The following is an 18,915-nucleotide window of genomic DNA, read 5'->3' on the forward strand; positions in this document are numbered from 1 at the left end:
GTTCAGAGGGCAAAGCAGTGCAGCAAACTCACGTCTTTCCTGCCAGTGTTTCCCTGCATCCTTCTCAGAAGCACTGCAGAGAGAACCTTTTGGGAAAACTTCAATAGTCTGTCCTCTCTTCCCGCTGTACTAATATCAGGGTTCTCCCAGATTCAGGCTCAATAGCCCCATCATGAGCACTGGGAAAGTTACAAATGACTGTTGAGGGTCGGGTATGGCAGGGTGGTCGTATGTCATGTGTCCCCAAGCCACATGGATAGAAGTAGTGAAGCAGGGGAGAGAGAACCCAAGCATTGCTAGAGTCCTACAGAATCCTAGTCCTGTGAGGGTGGACCTTTAGGTCATCACTCAATGCTGAGAGGACCCTTGGCTGTCTATCTGCATCACAGTGCAGGGCCTTGGCTGTTCTGTCCCAGAGGTGGTGATGACTTTCTAACCTGCATTTAGGAAGCTGTAGAAGCCTAGTTCCCATCCAGGGCAGTGGAGTATAGGGTAGATCTTCATGATCTACTGCATAGCTTATGGCTCATTCTGGAAGCCCCTACTCTTCTATTCCAGCCTCTGCTAGGTTTGTGAAAATGCTGTCTGTCCTCCCTGTGATCTTGGTGAACTACTGGGCACTTTGTGTCTCCCTGTCCTTCTATTCACAGGTGTCCATCCCACACCTAGCTTGGGTGAATCGCCACAACTAGAATTGGAGCGTCCCTGTTCTCCTGGTCACTTTTGGAGTCAGGCTCTTTTTGTTAGCACTAGGGAACCCAGAGGACACCTACTACTCACCTTATAAGAGTTTTCCTACATATGTTACTATCCATGTGATTATCCTTGGTCTTTGCCTATTCAAGGCTGATGAAGTCTGCCTATGATTTGTTGTGTGAACACACCACTGGGCATATAGAACCCCACTGTTGAATGCTGTCGAACATGGAGGGCTGGAGGCTTCACCATGGTACTGACTACTAGCCTGCAGGGTGGCACCTCATGGTCCCATGTTATGTCTCCTGTGTCTTTGTGTCTCTGTCCGTTCGTGCTGACTTCTTTGTATATTTCAGTTCCTCCATGTTCTTTCTGTTTTCAACATTGCTTATCTCTCAGAGACATGTCTATCTGTGTAACCCTCGCTGCTGGCCTTCAAGTACTAAATTCTCCTGTCTCAGCCCCACAGTACCAGGATTGCAACTTTGAGCCACAGTGCCCAGCTACCTCTGGTTTTCTTTATTCTCCTTATTATAAAGGGTCCTGCAGGTCACTCACTGCACAAAGCTGTGGTTGCTACAGTGCGACTCCAACAGCGCCACCTGTAGCCACAGTGTGCTGACTCTTGCTGCTCTGGTCTCTAGAGCCAGTCTGTTTATCCTCTCCTTCACTAGCTTCTTCTACCTGCTCATTGATGGCCAGGGACATTGTCCCCTTTAGAAGACCCTTCCTGGTTTATTCTGAACATAATTAGAAACATGCATACACACACAGACACACAGGCACACACATGCACACACACACACACAAAGGTAGACATACACAGAGATATAACCAAACTTCCTTAGAAACTTCCCATGATACAAACATATGGAGAGACACATGCCTGAACACAGAAACACGTGTGTAATCTGTGAAGGAAGCCATGGACACAGAGTACCGATTGGGATATTACTATATCTGTTTTTCTCTTCTGACAAGGAAAATGAAACCTCAGTGTTAGACTTTGTCTTTAGGGAGCCCACACAGCAGGGGTGTAAGAGCTTTCTGTTCAGGACTTGGTGGACTTGACCTTGGTTGTTCCTGGTTGATCAATGCATAAGAGTCAGCACTATTGCTCCCCAGTTAGGTTTTCCCCGGGATTCCTGTGGGTGAAACACACAATCTGAATTTGCTTTATTCCCTTACAGCTTCTCAATCAAGCTCTCCAACACCTGGTAAGTACTTTGAAAAGATGGACTGTATCAGTTTAGAGTTTCCCTATGTCATAATAAACACAGCCTCACTAAATGTTCTCTAACGAGACAAGGAAGCATTAAATAATCTGTGCGTGATCTGGACATGTAATGACAACAGAAGCTTCTGCCAGCTGGAGCATAAAGCGTCTGGTGGTAACACAGGTGCAGTCTCCAATCTGATGTTGTTCCTGCCTCAGATTTCAGTGTGTGTCAGAATCTAATAGATTATCTGATTGCCTGGCCTGGGATTCACATCCTTCCCTCAAGGGATTCTGACTTGGAGACCCAGAGTGGCTCAGGGGTCTGTGCTTTGTAGCCCTCCACACTTAGGGGAAACTCATGCCTGGCCCAACGTTAATAAGGTCTTAATTTTAGCACCATTATAGGGCCATTTGTTTGTTAAGACTTCACAAAGCAAGAACAGCCTATGTATAGTTTTCATCTATTTAGTTTCTTTGAGGCCCATTTAGCTCATAGTAGTCTCTTACTTGCAAGGCTACCTACCCTTGGACTCCTGAACCTACACCTCAGTTCCATAATGCTGGGATTCCAGGAGTTTGTCTTTTTGCCCAGCTCTTGTTTATTATACCCGAAATGATAAATACCCAACCTTCAGCTTACCTGGTTTTATTTCCATTTTGCAAAAATAAATCATTTTGATCAAGACCTTGGGCATTGGACATAGCCAAGCTTGAAACTACAGATTCCCCCACCCCAACAGGAGTGTAAAATGCAGTTGAGGTTAGTTTTGTATCCTTTATGAGTCCATATTTAAACAGTGCATTCTTTTCTAATCTGAGTTTGGTCTTTCTTTAGATTATCCATACCAAGATCCAACAATAAATGGTAAGGCCTTTTCTTTGCTCTTAGTCTCTGTCTTATTCTTCTGGTTGAGTTGAGGTCCTGTTTGCCTTCTGTTGCTGTGGTAAAACCCTGGTCATAAGCAACTTGGAGAAAGAAGGTTTTGTTTGGCTTACAGGTTAGAGTTCATTATCTAGTGTAGACAAGGCGGGAGCCCAAGGCAGAAACTGATGTAGAGGCAATGGAGGAGCCCTGGTTGCTGGATTCCTAGGTCATGCGTAGCTAACAATATTATACAGCCCAGGCTCACCTGCCCAGGTCAGTGTGCTAACATTCCCCATCAATTATCCAACAAGAGAAATTTCCACAGACATGGCCTTCTGCAAGTGTGATTTAGATAAACCCAGCAGTTGAGACTCCTTCAAGTGACTCAGCTGTGGCAGGGTGACAGTGGAGCCAGCTAGGACAGGAGGTCAGCCCTGCTGCTGGTCCTCTGCTGTCTGGTGGGATCCAAGTGCAGCTTTGGGTAAAGAATCAGGGATGGAGTGGAGATGAGAGGCATGGGTGTCAAGCTGCTGGGCAAACTCCACCAATCCCTGTCCTTCACCTTCCTTCTCCTCTCTGCCCTTCAGTCAGTTGATGGATGAAATTAGCTTGAGCCTAGTGTCAGAAAAGCTAGCTGGAAACACTCACCGGTTCTTTCTTTGTGCAATATGGGCCGTTCTTGCAAAGGTAAATAGCACCATGAAAACTAGATAACTTGATATACACCCCAACTTTAATAGTTTTCATGTATGAAATAAATACATTGAAAGGTAAAGAGGAAACTGGACAGTGGGTACAGTCATTTATAGCATGCACTGTATGTATGTTCAGTTTTTTCTTCTTTGTCTTTTGTGAGGGAGTTTCAAGACAGGGTTTCTCTGTTGCTTTGGAGCCTGTCCTGGAACTAGCTCTTGTAGACCGGGCTGGTCTCGAACTCACAGATATCACCTGCCTCTGCCTCCTGAGTTCTGGGATTAAATGCGTGTGCCACCACCGCCCGGCTCTTCTTTGTCTTTTTGAGACGGGGTTTTTCTGTGTAACTACAGATGTCCTGAAATTTGTATTTGTTCTATAGACCAGGCTGGCATTGAATGCACAGAGATTCTCCAGTCTCTGCCTCCCAAGTTCTGAGATTTAAGGCCACTGCTCAGATTAGATTTAAAAACCCAGTTTAGGCAGCTTATAACCACCTATAACTCCATCACGAGTGGCTCTGACACCATTCTCAGAGACCTATACTGATGTGCACACATCCACACATGGACACTTGCCCGTGCACATAATTAAAAATAAAACAAATCTTTCACAATTATAAATACTGCACATAAACTATGCTCAACTAATACAGGTAATATGTGCTATTATCATGAAACCTTAATATTTTGATGTATGTATCATTAATCCCATTTTGCAAATTGGAAAATTAAGACATGGTTAGATAATTTGTCAATATTTGCCAGTCTAAGATTCTGTGGTTGAAAATGGAAAGTTGTGTAGTGGTGTTTCATTTGGATTTTAATAAACAAAGTTTTCCTGAAGACCAGAGAGCAAAGCAGCCACACTGGCCATCCCTACAGACCAGGCAGTGGTGACACACACCTTTAATCTCAGTAACCTCCCTAGGTTGCCACAGAAACTGGGCAGTAGTGGTGCACACCCTTAATCATAGAACTAGAGAGGATGAGAGGAGATGGCTCTCAGTTCAGTCTCATTCCGAGGTTTTCCTGGAGGCAGAATCACGTTTTCAGACTGAGGGCAGTAATTGATGTGGCCACTTCTAATATGTTGGGCCCATGGATGTGTGTCCATTCCACCTTGACTGGTGGTCAGAGAGTTTGAGCTTGTTTTGCTCTTCCAAAGTTCTTGTCAACAGGTGCCTACAAAACAAAGAAGTCCTTACCTAGGGTGTGGTCAGTTAGTATTTTGAGTATAGATGTGTATTCGCTCCATCTGGACCAAAGGCCAGAGATGCTGCGTCTATTCCTCATATTTGCAAAGCAAATCAAAGCAAAGAGTAGCCAATATTGGGTATAAATGACAAGCAATAAACACTCCACCATAGGGATAACAAATTCTCCCAGATTCCACCAAGCAAATCCCAAAACAAGGTTTCTCATTGATTATATGATGCTAATACCCATTTAAATATCAAGGCATTCCTCAATGTACCAAGAAGTCACCCAGGAAACCAGTCCATTGTGTGTCCCCAAGAGGATTTGCTAGTTTAACCATCAATAGGCAGCTGTTCTGTGGCCCCAGGACTGTGTACATGTCACGACAAGCATAGTGTGGCTATGGTGATCCAGACCCCACCTGAGAATAGTGTTGAAGAAGCAGGCTCCTCCAAGCAGCCACTTTGTGAGCAGGTTTCCTCTGCCATTCTGCAATAATCTCTGGAAGTCCCCTCTCTTTTTTGGTTGGGGCCACTTTCTCAGGAATATTTTAGTGATGGCAAATGTTTATAATGAGATGTTGTATTTGAACTACAGAAATAGCCAGATAACTTTTTGAATTCAGATTTCATCTGACTGTTTTCTATCTTGTGCTTTGGGTGGGGCTGCTAGTGACCTGGGTGGTATTTGGGATGGAGTAGAAGCAGAGGAGTTGAATGAGGGTGAAGGACAAAAGATGTTCATGGTGACATGTCAGCGGCAATGTAACAGAAAGGTCAGTATCAGATTTAGCAAGGAGAAATGGCAGTGTATCAGTGTGAGAAGGCCTTCAGCATGGGAGATGTCAACTGCAGCTTCTGAGATTCAAGTGAAGACCAACATCCAGTGACTTCTTTCTTTCTCATTCTGCAGATGATATCTATGAGACTACAAGCGTGCCCACAGAAGGTGAAATGTTTTATATGGTATCTTTGTGGTCTTATTGTCCCTAGAACATACAGGCTCACCTCTGATCCAGTATTTGGGCAGGAGGCAGAGGAAGAGAGTCTTAAGCTCCCTGAGGAAATTTCTGGACAACGTTTCAAGTTTACAAGGCATTTATGCCATGGATTAAATCCATCAAGGGTGTGGGGATCTTTCTGAAGAGTTTTCTGCAAGAAGCTCCAAAGTGTTCTGGTTTCTTGGGGTCTCTTGATGACCCTCAGAGCTCTGAGGCACCCATGTTCCACCACGTACATTGGTCTGACTAGGATGCTGAGTTTGTCCTTGGTACCTGGAGAAAAAGACAAAGTCAGCTTAACCTCCCCCCTTGTCATATCCTTCCCTCTGGGCCATAGGAAGCTTCCCGGGTAGTCCTGATGCTCCACCCTTGACATCACAGATGCTGTTTTCCTCTCTGACGTCCTCCAGTGAGAGATGTTGGTGGCCCATCAGAACAGTTTAGAGCCTGTCAGCCTGGGCTTTGGGAAGGAAAATCACTTCCTTTCCTACAGGTGGTTTTTTGATTCTAGGTCATCAGCAAGAACAGTCTCCATTTACACGAAGGCCTCTGGCCAGCCCAAAATTCCTTGGGAATCTAAATGGTGCACAGATCAGCCATTGTTCTTCCTTAGGCATGTTGGATATCCCAAGGATGAGACTTGCTTTATTCTAATTTAGCCATATTTCCCCTCAAGATTCTCCCTTTTCTTATTTGTAACATGTATACAAGGAGAATCCATTTTCTCCTCTGTGTTGGTGCTCCTACAGGACATTCTTAGGTATCAGATACTCTTTGATGCTTGATAGGCTCTATGATGCAACTGTATCAGTCAGATTGAAGGGCAAGGGAGGACTGGACAAGTCTCTGACAAAGTTCTGCAGGAGATAGCTTTTCTAGAGCTGTTTGTATCAGGACCTACTGTGTGGGAAGAGGTCAACTTCCTTCATTTCCAGTGACTCGATAGAGGCTGGGTGTTTGACATCAATAGATTCATCTCCAGAAATCTCTTCTGTAAGCAGCAGGACCAAGTTCTAGAGCCAGGGCACATTATGAACAATTTACACATGTGTTTTTAAACTAGTATATTATTCAAAAGTGGCATTAAAAACATTTCCACTAAAGTAAACAGCAGTGAGCTAGGCATGGTTATACACATACACACACACACAGAGACACACACACACTCACAAACACACAATTCAAGCACTCAGGAGTCTGAATAAGGAGGATGTTGCCTTTCAGAAAGCCTAGGGTACATGCAGAGACACTGAATTAAAAAAATACATTTATATACAAAAAATTCAAACAGGCATTCCAACACTTGCTAGTTTCTATTATATTGGACATATCAGTCAATGCAATTAGATAAGAACAATTAGTTTTTTAAGTGTGTGAAACATTTTTGTATTGATTCCACAGATTCAACACAAGCCAAATGTAGGCATTAGAGTTAGGGTCTGTAGGTTAACGCCATTTTCTACAAACATAGCCTTTTAGATTGGAGAACTCAACACTATCCAGATTTCTCCCCCATCTCGAGTACATAGCATCGCACAGTAGAGAGCCTGAATCACACCCATCAGCAGTTTTAACTGTACTTGCATGCCTGACCTTTTCTCAATGGAGACTTAACTTCATGTTTCTTTCTCATCCATATATGAACGTGTAGAGATCACCACTCCAGAGCCGACTACCACTGCAGTGCCGCCCAGCACTCTACCAATAGGTAACTAAAGTTGTATAAATCTCTCTCTGGTGTAGGTTGTAATGTCAGTGTCAGCCATGACTTTCTTGACACACTTAAAGAGATGTGTGTGTGTGTGTGTGTGTAGTATTAGAGAAGCTAGGATAAGGTCCTGATTGTTGGAGCTTTCCTCTATTGTGACCATTTGTCTCTGTGTGGAGGAGTCAGTCAGCAATGGAGTGGGTTCTCCATGGTCTCTAAATTTAATGTTATGTCAGAAGAAACTCTGGGTTAGAGGATCAAGATAAGACAAGCTTCCAGAGAGGTTTCCATGGCAAAAGGAGACCTTGATATCTTGTGGGATCCAATCTGTGTCCCTTCAAAGGGTCCCGTTAGTTCCTCCTTTCCTTCTTCTCTTGCTTCTTTATACTCTAAATTTTTCCATGCCTTTAATTTTCTCTGCCTGCCTGCCGCACTGATCCTTTCCTGCCAAGTTATTGGCCATTCAGCTATTTATTAATCTAATCATGTGTTTTGAAGAGGCGCTGTAACATAGCAAAACCCATGAGGACCTTTGTCTTGTCTAAACATGTTGGGTACTTAAAGCTTGACTTTAGTGGTAAGTTCACATCAGTTGTCTTGGAGACCAGTAGTGACAGAATTCAGGGCTCTCTAGTGTGCTGTTATCGAAATCAGAAGGTGAGCTCATGGGCAGTCTCCTGACCTAGCTCAGTGGGGTGAACAATAGCTTCTATTCATGCTTAATACTGTTTTATTGGGCCTGAAAAAACAGTTCTGATAACACATCTCATCCTTGTCTGGGTAAGCAGCCGGTGAGAGCCTTTGCCAAAGATCCATGAACTTGTCTTCTGCCAGGGAGCTCATCAATTTGTCTCTTCGGTCAGTCATAGAGCAGTGTGGGTCAGGGTGTGCTGAATGTACCCGTGTGCAGTCTGTGCATTAGGAGTTGTGAGGCTATGATTTTTCTATGTCCATGAAAGACCCCACATTTAACAGTATATGTTGGTATCCTGAAGAGTGTATGGCACTCAAAGGCCTTAGTTACAAGAGGCAGCATGTGTCTGCCCATCATCCAGGATCGATTCAACCCATGTCAACCCTGCCCACACATAGCCCTTCTCGTGACAGACAGACCTTTCCTGTCTAGAACAGAAGCAATGAGCCTTCATTGTGGGAGCAAGGGCAAGTGACATGGGTAAGGTCTTTCCATGACAGGGTGCCCAAAAAAGCAACAGTGGAGGGAATCACGCGCTGTATTGACTTAAAACCCATGAAAGAGCTGTCCAGGAATGCACATGCGCCGTTATCCTTACAGGTACAATTAAGGAGAATCACCCTTGTCTTTCCAGGAACAGAAATTGATTTGTTTGTGAGGCTGGTGAATGGATCAGACAGTTGTCAGGGTCGCGTGGAGATCTTGTACCAGGGTTATTGGGGCACCGTGTGTGATGACAGCTGGGACACCAATGATGCCAATGTGGTGTGCAGACAGCTGGGCTGTGGTTGGGCTGTGTCTGCCCCCGGATATGCCTGGTTTGGACAGGGCACAGGGCCCATTGTCCTGGATGACGTGGACTGCAGAGGGTATGAGTACTCTCTGGCAAGCTGCTCCCACCGAGGCTGGCTCTCCCAAAACTGTGGACACCACGAGGACGCTGGAGTCATCTGCTCAGGTATGACCAGAGATCCTTAGTTCTCACAGCCATTCGTGGGATATGGTTAGGTCCCTTTTAACAACCCCAGAACTCCATTCCAGCCATGTGCATCTCAGCCCTCTAAGACAGGTGAATACCGAGGTCACTGCTCTTCTTAGCTGCTGGTGGTGTTTTTATTCTTTTTCTCTTTTGGCTCCTTGCTCTTTCGGAAGCCTCCCACCCAGCTCTCAAATAAATCAAACACAGTGGCTTATTTTTCCTTATAAATGCTTATACTTAGCTTGGCTTTCTGAGCCAGCTTTTCCTAATCCCAATTATCCCATCTGTCTTTTTCTTCTGGGCTTTTCCTTTCTCTGTTTCTGTAGACCTTTCTTTATTTCTCGTTCTGTAGTTTGCTGTGTAGTTGGGTGTCTGCTGCCTACATCCTTTTTTCCTTCCCTTGCATCTTTATCCTCTCAATTTTTCTATCTGTTTAATTCTCTCTGCCTGCCTTCCCCACTGATCCTTTTCTGCCAAGTATTGGCCATTCAGCTCTTTATTAGACCAATCATGTGTTTTGGAGAGGTAATGGAACATAGCTTCACAGAAGTAAACAAATGTAACGTAAAAGAAGACAACACATCTGCCCATCATCGAAGCAAATTTTCCACACCACAAACAAATGAAACTCATCTCAACATAATATTCTACAGCATTGAGTCAGGGCCTTCACAGTCCTCTCAGTTATCCAGGGCTCCAGCATTCACGTGAGACAGATAGTTCATGGAAGAGCAGCATCAGGCCCCAGACTTGAGAAAGCAGCAGGGTCAGCAGGCACACCCTCCTGCAAGGTGTAACCTAGTCCTGGTTTGCAGAGATGTAACCAGTTTCTGTAAGACTTGCAGGGTTCAGAGGGCAAAGCAGTGCAGCAAACTCACGTCTTTCCTGCCAGTGTTTCCCCGCATCCTTCTCAGAAGCACTGCAGAGAGAACCTTTTGGGAAAACTTCAATAGTCTGTCCTCTCTTCCCGCTGTACTAATATCAGGGTTCTCCCAGATTCAGGCACAAAAGTCTAATCATGAGCACAGGGGAAGTTACAAATGACTGTTGAGGGTCGGGTGTGGCAGGGTGGTCGTATGTCATGTGTCCCCAAGCCACATGGAAAGAAGTAGTGAAGCAGGGGAGAGAGACCCCGAGCATTGCTAGAGTCCTACAGAATCCTAGTCCTGTGAGGATGGACCTTTAGGTCATCACTCAATGCTGAGAGTACCCTTGGCTGTCTATCTGCATCACAGGGAAGGGCCTTGGCTGTTCTGTTCCAGAGGTGGTGATGACTTTCTTACTTGCATTTAGGAAGCTGTAGAAGCCCAGGTCCCATCTGGGGGCATTGGAGTATAGGGTAGATCTCCATGAACTACTGCATAGCTCATGGCTCCTTCTGGAAGCCCCTGCCCTTCCATTCCAGCCTCTGCTAGGTTTGTGAAAATGCTGTCTGTCCTCCCTGTGGTCTTGGTGAACTACTGGGCACTTTGTGTCTCCCTGTCCTTCTATTCACAGGTGTCCATCCCACACCTAGCTTGGGTGAATTGCCACAACTAGAATTGGAGCGTCCCTGTTCTCCTGGTCACTTTTGGAGTCAGGCTCTTTCTGTTAGCTCTAGGGCACCCAGAGGACACCTACTACTCACCTTCTCAGAGTTTTCCTACATATGTTCCCTTTGTGATTATCCTTGGTCTCTGCCTATTCAAGGCTGATGAAGTCTGCCTATGAATTGTTTTGTGAACACACTACTGGGCATATAGAACCCCACTGTTGAATGCTATGAAACATGGAGGGCTGGAGGCTTCACCATGGTACTGACTACTAGCCTGCAGGGTGGCACCTCATGGTCCCATGTTATGTCTCCTGTGTCTTTGTGTCTCTGTCCGTTCGTGCTGACTTCTTTGTATATTTCAGTTCCTCCATGTTCTTTCTGTTTTCAACATTGCTTATCTCTCAGAGACATGTCTATCTGTGTAACCCTCGCTGCTGGCCTTCAAGTACTAAATTCTCCAGCCTCAGCCCCACAGTACCAGGATTGCAACTTTGAGCCACAGTGCCCAGCTCACCTCTGGTTTTCTTTATTCTCCTTATTACAAAGGGTCCTGCAGGTCACTCACTGCACAAAGCTGTGGTTGCTACAGTGCAACTCCAACAGCGCCACCTGTACCCACAGTGTGCTGACTCTTGCTGCTCTGGTCTCTAGAGCCAGTCTGTTTATCCTCTCCTTCACTAGCTTCTTCTATTTGCTCATTGATATTGATAGCCAGGGACATTGTCCCCTTTAGAAGACCCTTCCTGGTTTATACTCATCATACTTAAAAACATGCAAACACAGACACAGACACACAGACACACAGACACACACACAAAGGTAGACATACACAGAGATATAACCAAACATCCTTAGAAACTTCCAATGATACAAACATACAGAGAGACACATGCCTGAACACAGAAACACATGTGTAATCTGTGAAGGAAGCCATGGACACAGAGTGCTGATTAGGATATTACTAAATCTGTTTTTCTCTTCTGACAAGGAAAATGAAACCTCAGTGTTTGAATTTGTCTTTAGGGAGCCCACACAGCAGGGGTGTAAGGGCTTTCTGTTCAGGACTTGGTGGACTTGACCTTGGTTGTTCCTGGTTGATCAATGCATAAGAGTCAGCACTATTGCTCCCCAGTTAGGTTTTCCCCGGGATTCCTGTGGGTGAAACACACAATCTGAATTTGCTTTATTCCCTTACAGCTTCTCAATCAAGCTCTCCAACACCTGGTAAGTACTTTGAAAAGATGGACTGTATCAGTTTAGAGTTTCCCTATGTCATAATAAACACAGCCTCACTAAATGTTCTCTAACGAGACAAGGAAGCATTAAATAATCCGTGTGTGATCTGGACATGTAATGACAACAGAAGCTTCTGCTAGCTGGAGCATAAAGGGTCAGGTGGTCACACAGGTGCAGTCTACAATCTGATGGTGCCCCTGCCTCAGATTTCAGTGTGTGTCAGAATCAAATAGATTATCTGATTGCATGGCCTGGGATTCACATCCTTCCCTCAAGGGATTCTGACTTGGAGACCCAGAGTGGCTCAGGGGTCTGTGGTTTGTCGTCTTCCACACTTAGGGGAAACTCCTGCCTGGCCCAACGTTAATAAGATGTTAATTTTAGCACCATTATAGGGCCATTGTTTGTTAAGACTTCACAAATCAAGAAGAATCTATTTATATTTTTCATTTATTTAGTTTATTAAAGCCCATTTAGCTCATACTTTCTGTGTAGGCAAGGCAAGGCTACCTACCCTTGGACTACTGATCCTATACCTCAGTACCATAGTTCTGGGATTCCAGGAGTTAGTCGTCCTGCCCAGCTCTTGTTTATTATACCTGAAATGACCAAACCTTCAGCCCACCTCGTTTTATTTCCTTTTGGCAAGAAAAAAATCATTTTGATCAAGACCTTGTGCAGTAGACATAGCCAGGCCTGAAATTACAGATTTTCCCACCCTCAGCTGGAGTGCACAGTGCAGTTAAAGTTAATTTTGTATCCTTTATGAGTCCATTTCTAACCAGTGGATCCTTTTCTAATCTGCTTTTGGTCTTTCTTTAGATTATCCATACCAAGATCCAACAATGAAAGGTAAGGCCTTTTCTTTGCTCTTAGTCTCTAGCTTTAGTCTTCTGGTTGAGTTGGGGTCCACTTTGCTTTCTGTTGCTGTGATAAAACACTGGCCATAAGCAACTTGGAGAAAAAAAGGGTTTGTTTGGCTTACAAGTTAGAGCTCATCATCTAGTGTAGACAAGGTGGGAGCCCAAGGCAGAAACTGATGTAGAGGCGATGGAGGAGCTCTGCTTGCTGGATTCCTAGGTCATGTGTAGCTAACAATATTATACAGTCCAGGCTCACCTGCCCAGGTCAGTGTGCTGACATCCCCCATCAATTATCCAACAAGAGAAATTCCCACAGGCATGGCCTTCTGCAAGTGTGATTTAGATAAACCCAGCAGTTGAGACTCCTTCAAGTGACTCAGCTGTGGCAGGGTGACAGTGGAGCCAGCTAGGACAGGAGGTCAGCCCTGCTGCTGGTCCTCTGCTGTCTGGTGGGATCCAGGTGCAGCTTTGGGTATAGAATCAGGGATGGCGTGGAGATGAGAGGCGTGGGTGTCAGGCTGCTGGGCAAACTCCTCCAATCCCTGTCCTTCACCTTCCTTCTCCTCTCTGCCCTTCAGTCAGTTGATGGGTGAAATTAGCTTGAGCCTAGTTTCAGAAAAGCTAGCTGGAAACACTCACCGGTTCTTTCTTTGTGCAATATGGGCCGTTCTTGCAAAGGTAAATAGCACCCTGAAAGCTAGATAACTTGATATATACCCCAACCCTAATAGTTTTCATGTATGAAATAAATACATTGAAACATAAAGAGGAAACTGTAAGTGGGCGCAGTCATCTATAGCACACACTGTATGTATGTTTAGTTTTTTCTCTATTTTGTCTTTTTGAGATAGGGTTTCTCTGTGTAACTCTGGATGTCCTGAAATTTATATTTGTTCTGTAGATCAGGCTAGCCTTGAATGCACAGAGATTCTTCAGTCTCTGCCTCCCAAGTTCTGGGATTTAAGGCCACTGCTCAGCATAGATTTAAGCACCCAGATTGGGCAGCTTATAACCACCTATAACTCCAACACGAATGGCACTGACGCCCTCTTCTGGCCTCTGTCTACTCATGTGCACACACCGACACCCAGACACTTGCCCGTGCACATAATTAAAAAAAAGAACAAATCTTTCACAATTAAAAATATTGCACATAATCAATGCCCAACTAATACAGGTAATATGTGCTATTATCATGAAACCTTAATATTTTGAGGTATGTATCATTAATCCCATTTTGCAAATTGGAAAATTAAGACATGGTTAGATAATTTGTCAATATTTGCCAGTCTAAGATTCTGTGGTTGAAAATGGAAAGTTGTGTAGTGGTGTTTTATTTGGATTTAATTAATAATGTTTGCCTGAAGACCAGAGAGTAGAGCAGCCACATTGGCCATCCTTACAGACCAGAGAGTAGTGACACACACCTTTAATCTCAGTAACCTCCCTAGCTTGCCATAGATACTGGGCAGTAGTGGTACACACCCTTATTCATAGAGGATGGGAGGAGACAGATCTCAGCTCAGTCTCATTCTGAGGTTTTCCTGGAGGCAGAATCACGTTTTCAGGCTGAGGGCAGTAAGTGATGTGGCCGCTGGCTAATCTGTTGGGCCCATGGATGTGTGTCCATCCCACCTTGACTTGTGGTCAGAGAGTTTGAGTTTGTTTTGCTCTTCCAAAGTTGTTGACAACAGGTGTCTACAAAATGGAGAGGTCTTGACCTAGGGTGTGGTCAGTTAGTATTTTGAGTATAGGTGTGTATTTGCTCCATCTGGACCAAAGGGCAGAGATGCTGCGTCTATTCCTCTTATGTCCAAAACAAATCAAAGAAAAGAGTAGCCAATATGTCCTCTTTATTGGGTATTAAATAACAAGCAAAAAACACTCCACCAGAAGGATGACGAATTCTCCCAGATTCAACCAAGCAAATCCCAAAACAAAGTATCTCATTGATTATATGATACTAATACCCATTCAAATGCCAAGGCATCCCTCAATGTACCAAGAAGTCACCCAGGAAACCAGTCCATTGTGTGTCCCCAAGAGGATTTGCTAGTTTAACCATCAATAGGCAGCTGTTCTGTGGCCCCAGGACTGTGTACATGTCACAACAAGCATAGTGTGGCTATGGTGATCCAGACCCCACCTGAGAATAGTGTTGAAGAAGCAGGCTTCTCCAAGCAGCCACTTTGTGAGCAGGTTTCCTCTGCCATTCTGCAGTAATCTCTGGAAGTCCCCTCTCTTTTTTGGTTGAGGCCACTTTCTCAGGAATATTTTAGTGATGGCAAATGTTTATAATGAGATGTTGTATTTGAACTACAGATATAGCCAGATAACTTTTTGAATTCAGATTTCATCTGACTGTTTTCTATCTTGTGCTTTGGGTGGGGCTGCTAGTGACCTGGGTGGTATTTGGGATGGAGTAGAAGCAGAGGAGTTGAATGAGGGTGAAGGACAAAAGATGTTCATGGTGACATGTCAGCGGCAAAGTAACAGAAAGGTCAGTATCAGATTTAGCAAGGAGAAATGACAACGTATCAGTGTGAGAAGGCCTTCAGCATGGGTGATGTCAGCTCCAGCTTCTGAGACTCAAGTGAGTACCAACACCAAGTGATTTCTTTCTTTCTTATTCTGCAGATGTTATCTATGAGACTACAAGCATGACCACAGAAGGTAACATGTTGTATGTGGTATCTCTGTGGTCTTATTGTCCCTATAACATAAGGCTCACCTTTGATCCAGTAGATAGGCAGAAGGAAGGGGATGTGGATCTTAAGCTTCTCAATCAGTGGAAACTTCTCAATCAGGTTTCAAGTTTACAAAGCATTTATGCCATGGATTAAGTCCCTGAATTGCAGTGGGGATCCTCTTGAAAGGGAATCTGCTAGGGGCTCCAAGGTGTTTTTGTTTCTTGGGGTCTGTTGATGATCCTCAGAGCCCTGAGGCCCCCATATTCCACACCGTACATTGGTCAGCCTAGAGAGCTGAGTTTGGCCTTGGTGCCTGGAAAGGAAGACAAAGTCAGCTTAACCTCCACCCTTGTAATATTCTCCCCTCTGGACCATAGAAAGTTCCCTGGGAAGTCCTGATGCTCGACCCTTGACATCACAGATGCTTTTTCCTCTCTGACATCCTCCAGTGAGAGATGTTGGTGGCACACCAGAACAGTTTAGAGCCTGGCAGCCTGGGCTTTGGGAAGGAAAATCACTTCCTTTTCTCCAGGGGGTCTTTTGATCCCAGCTTTTTGATCCTTCCCCGTGGGGTACATGTCCATGTCCTGAGACCTTGCGCATCTCTCTTACATCTGAAGAAGGATAGATTAGTATGTATGAAGATGGACAGAAAATTCTATCAGAGGTCATGAAGCGAATCTGAGACACGATGTTGACCTGTTAGTCTAATGGTGAAGCCTCGACGTGTGTTATGTCCAAGGTCGCCAATGGAGTAGAGTCAGAGGCGCGGACTTTGTTCTTAGCTAAAGTCTCTATGTCATGACACCGCTGGTCTTTGACTATGGAGTTGCTTTACTTCATGGGAAAATGATCATTTGACAAATCATTTCACTTGTTTAAATCCTGTCTCTGGCTCCCCATCAAAGCATCCTAAGTTCAAGTTCCCCATTGGGCTTTGGCAATGGTGTGCGCCTGTGCCTAGTTCTTTCAGGTCCTGGATTAGAGTCTATGTTCATGAGTAAAAAGCAGTGCAGTTCATGAGTAAAAAGCTTCAAGTCCAGCATGGGTCGGGCTGTCCTGGGAGGCCTGTGGAGTCCAGTGTAATAACAGGACCTGCCAGGTACCCCTGACTCACCGGACAGACACTGTCAACACATCCTGACCTTTGGTGGGATCAGACTGTGGGCTCTTATGACCCCATGGGTAGTCTCTTCCTGACTAGCTCTCACCGCTCTGAGGCAGCAGATGAGAACATGCCAGTGTCTGGTCTGCTCTGTGTCATGAACCCAGGGCCAGGCTAGGCACCTTCTGTTCAAAACCTCTGACATGGCTTCTTTTTCTCACAGCGGAGACAACGCCATACCCGACTATTGCTGGTGAGTCCCGCTCTCCCTCAGTGCTTGTGTTTCCCACTGTCCCTGTTCTGATCACCGTTTCAGAAACAGCTACAGCGTGGGTGGGACTCCTCAGCATTCTGTCTCCCCCAGATTTTCCAGCATTCTCCATAAAGTAGCGTGGTAATTTCTGGTGAGCCAAAAGCTTCCCTCCGATTGTCCTGGTGGCATAGCTAAGTTACAGCACTTACTCCATTATGCTAAGCTCTATTATCCTGGGGAAATCATTTGCTACCCCCAATTGGAGGGGCACAAGCGAACATGTCCAAGCCATTACATGCTCTCAGGGAAAGGACTTTCTTTTTCTCAGCCCAGTGCTTCTGTTTTCTACTTGACCCAACTTTGATGCTCAGGCCTTCCTTCTAATTCAGCTTTGTTTTCCTCTCCAGATTGGTTTACTGAAACTCCTCCCATTGGTAAGTGTGTGTGTGTGTGTGTGTGTGTGTGTGTGTGTGTGTGTGTGTGTGTCGGGGAGACCAAAGCATAGCTTTAAACCCTTCAACCAAGAGGTTGGAGAGAGACAGGGATTCTGGCATCTGTGGTGGAGCAAAACTCAGAAGCTCAGGAGAAGGAAAGGAATTAAGAAGAGAGCATATCTTTCCCGTGTGCCTCCCCAGTGATACACTCTGTCCCCCAAATTCATCTCCTGTTTAGTCCATCGCTGAATCAATAACCAGATTTAGTAAGGCCCTCCTGGGGCTTGGGGTTGGACTCATGTGGTCGGACTCATCAGTAGGTCTCCAGGTCTTTAGCATGTGCCCATTGGTGGACAATTCCTATTCCGTTCAGAACACCTTAGCGTTGCAAGAAGACTGGGGTGCTGGACTCTGTGAGTAGAAATAGAAATAGGTATAGAATCCATCCACCATGCTTCCTCCAGAATTTCTCTGTTCTCCAGAGAGATTGAAGCCCATATCAGCAAACACGTACGTATCTGAAATAAGCCCTGGATAGGTGTTAATTATTCCTGGTGATCTCTTTATGTCCAGGGTACAACAATTCTGCACAACTGGTCCAAGAGATCTCATACTGACCATTATCTGCCCACTAGAGAGACATAAGTATAGGGAGACACCTCACAGTGGCTTTGATGGAACTTCCCCAAGACTACCATTCCTGTCCCCCATCCACTAACAAACCTGCACCTACCTCCACAAAGAAAGACACGTCCTCTATATTTTCAGGGTTGGCCAGATTTATGTTACCTCTTATTGGGTTCCTTGGTTGGATATTGTGTCAAACATTCCTCCTCTTGCCAGGCAGCCGTGTGCTGTGATCTGGGGGTTCATCAACATCTCCACTCTTTCCTTACAGTAAACTATACCTGCGGAGGTTTCCTGACCGGGTACTCTGGTATCATTTCTAGTCCATTCTATCCCGGGAATTATCCTAATAACGCCAGATGTGTGTGGAACATTTTGGTCCCAACCAACAACTAAGTGTCTCTAAACTTCATGGATGTGCAGTAAGTGTGGGTACAGAGCAGATGTTAGAGAGAGTGTGGGGTGCCTGTGTATTCATGGGAGTGATAGTCAAGGTGGCTTTTTAAAAAGAGGTTCACTTTTGACTTGGCATGAGAGTAGCCATGGAGGCTTTAACAGGTGTAAAAGTACAAGAAGTTGAAGATACTCTGGTTCAAGTCCCAGTCTTGTTCTTAATTTGCTGCGTGCCCATGGGATGCCACTCTCCTAAGTCCCAGTCCAAAGAAGGGACTAGAACACCTACTTTTCTCATGTCACCAGAGAATGTAGAAATACTTGGAAGTACTACTCTTTGAAAGGGCCAGTTCGGGGCTTAGGTAATGTCATTCTTGGGGATACAACGGGACAGTGTTGCTTCCCGTTGCTTCATCTTGGCGACACCACAACCCATTTTCAGTGGTCACGGAATGCAGTGTTCCTTACTGTAGAAGAGAAGCTTGAAAGTTAGAGAGGTCCAATGATTTATATTTTGATTTTTGTGTTTTGTTTTATATGATTTATGATTTTCTGTGTTTGAGTGATTTATCTGTATGTATGTCTGTGAACTGCGTGCTTGCCTGGTGTCCACAGAGGTCAGAGGAAGGTGTTTAGTTTGTTGGATATGGAATGATAGTTGGTTAAGAACTCCTTTGTATGTGCTGGGAATCAAACCCTGGTCCATTGGAAGAGAACTTAACAATAA

General features: G+C 44.9%; 1 protein-coding gene across 1 annotated transcript in view; it reads left to right on the forward strand.

Moving 5' to 3' along the window:
• Dmbt1 (deleted in malignant brain tumors 1) overlaps window positions 1-18,915 on the forward strand; it is a 60,908-nt gene that overhangs the window by 24,851 nt on the left and 17,142 nt on the right. The window contains 11 exon segments of the mRNA XM_050166024.1: window positions 1,887-1,913; window positions 2,751-2,780; window positions 5,585-5,620; window positions 7,324-7,380; window positions 8,709-9,032; window positions 11,785-11,811; window positions 12,646-12,675; window positions 15,324-15,359; window positions 16,705-16,734; window positions 17,142-17,168; window positions 18,067-18,217. Coding sequence (XP_050021981.1) covers window positions 1,887-1,913; window positions 2,751-2,780; window positions 5,585-5,620; window positions 7,324-7,380; window positions 8,709-9,032; window positions 11,785-11,811; window positions 12,646-12,675; window positions 15,324-15,359; window positions 16,705-16,734; window positions 17,142-17,168; window positions 18,067-18,217 — 775 coding nt within the window.

This window comes from Alexandromys fortis, unplaced genomic scaffold, assembly GCF_014885135.2.
Source record: "Alexandromys fortis isolate MF-2015 unplaced genomic scaffold, M_Fortis_MF-2015_v1.1 scaffold_146, whole genome shotgun sequence".
Taxonomy (NCBI): Eukaryota; Metazoa; Chordata; class Mammalia; order Rodentia; family Cricetidae; genus Alexandromys; species Alexandromys fortis.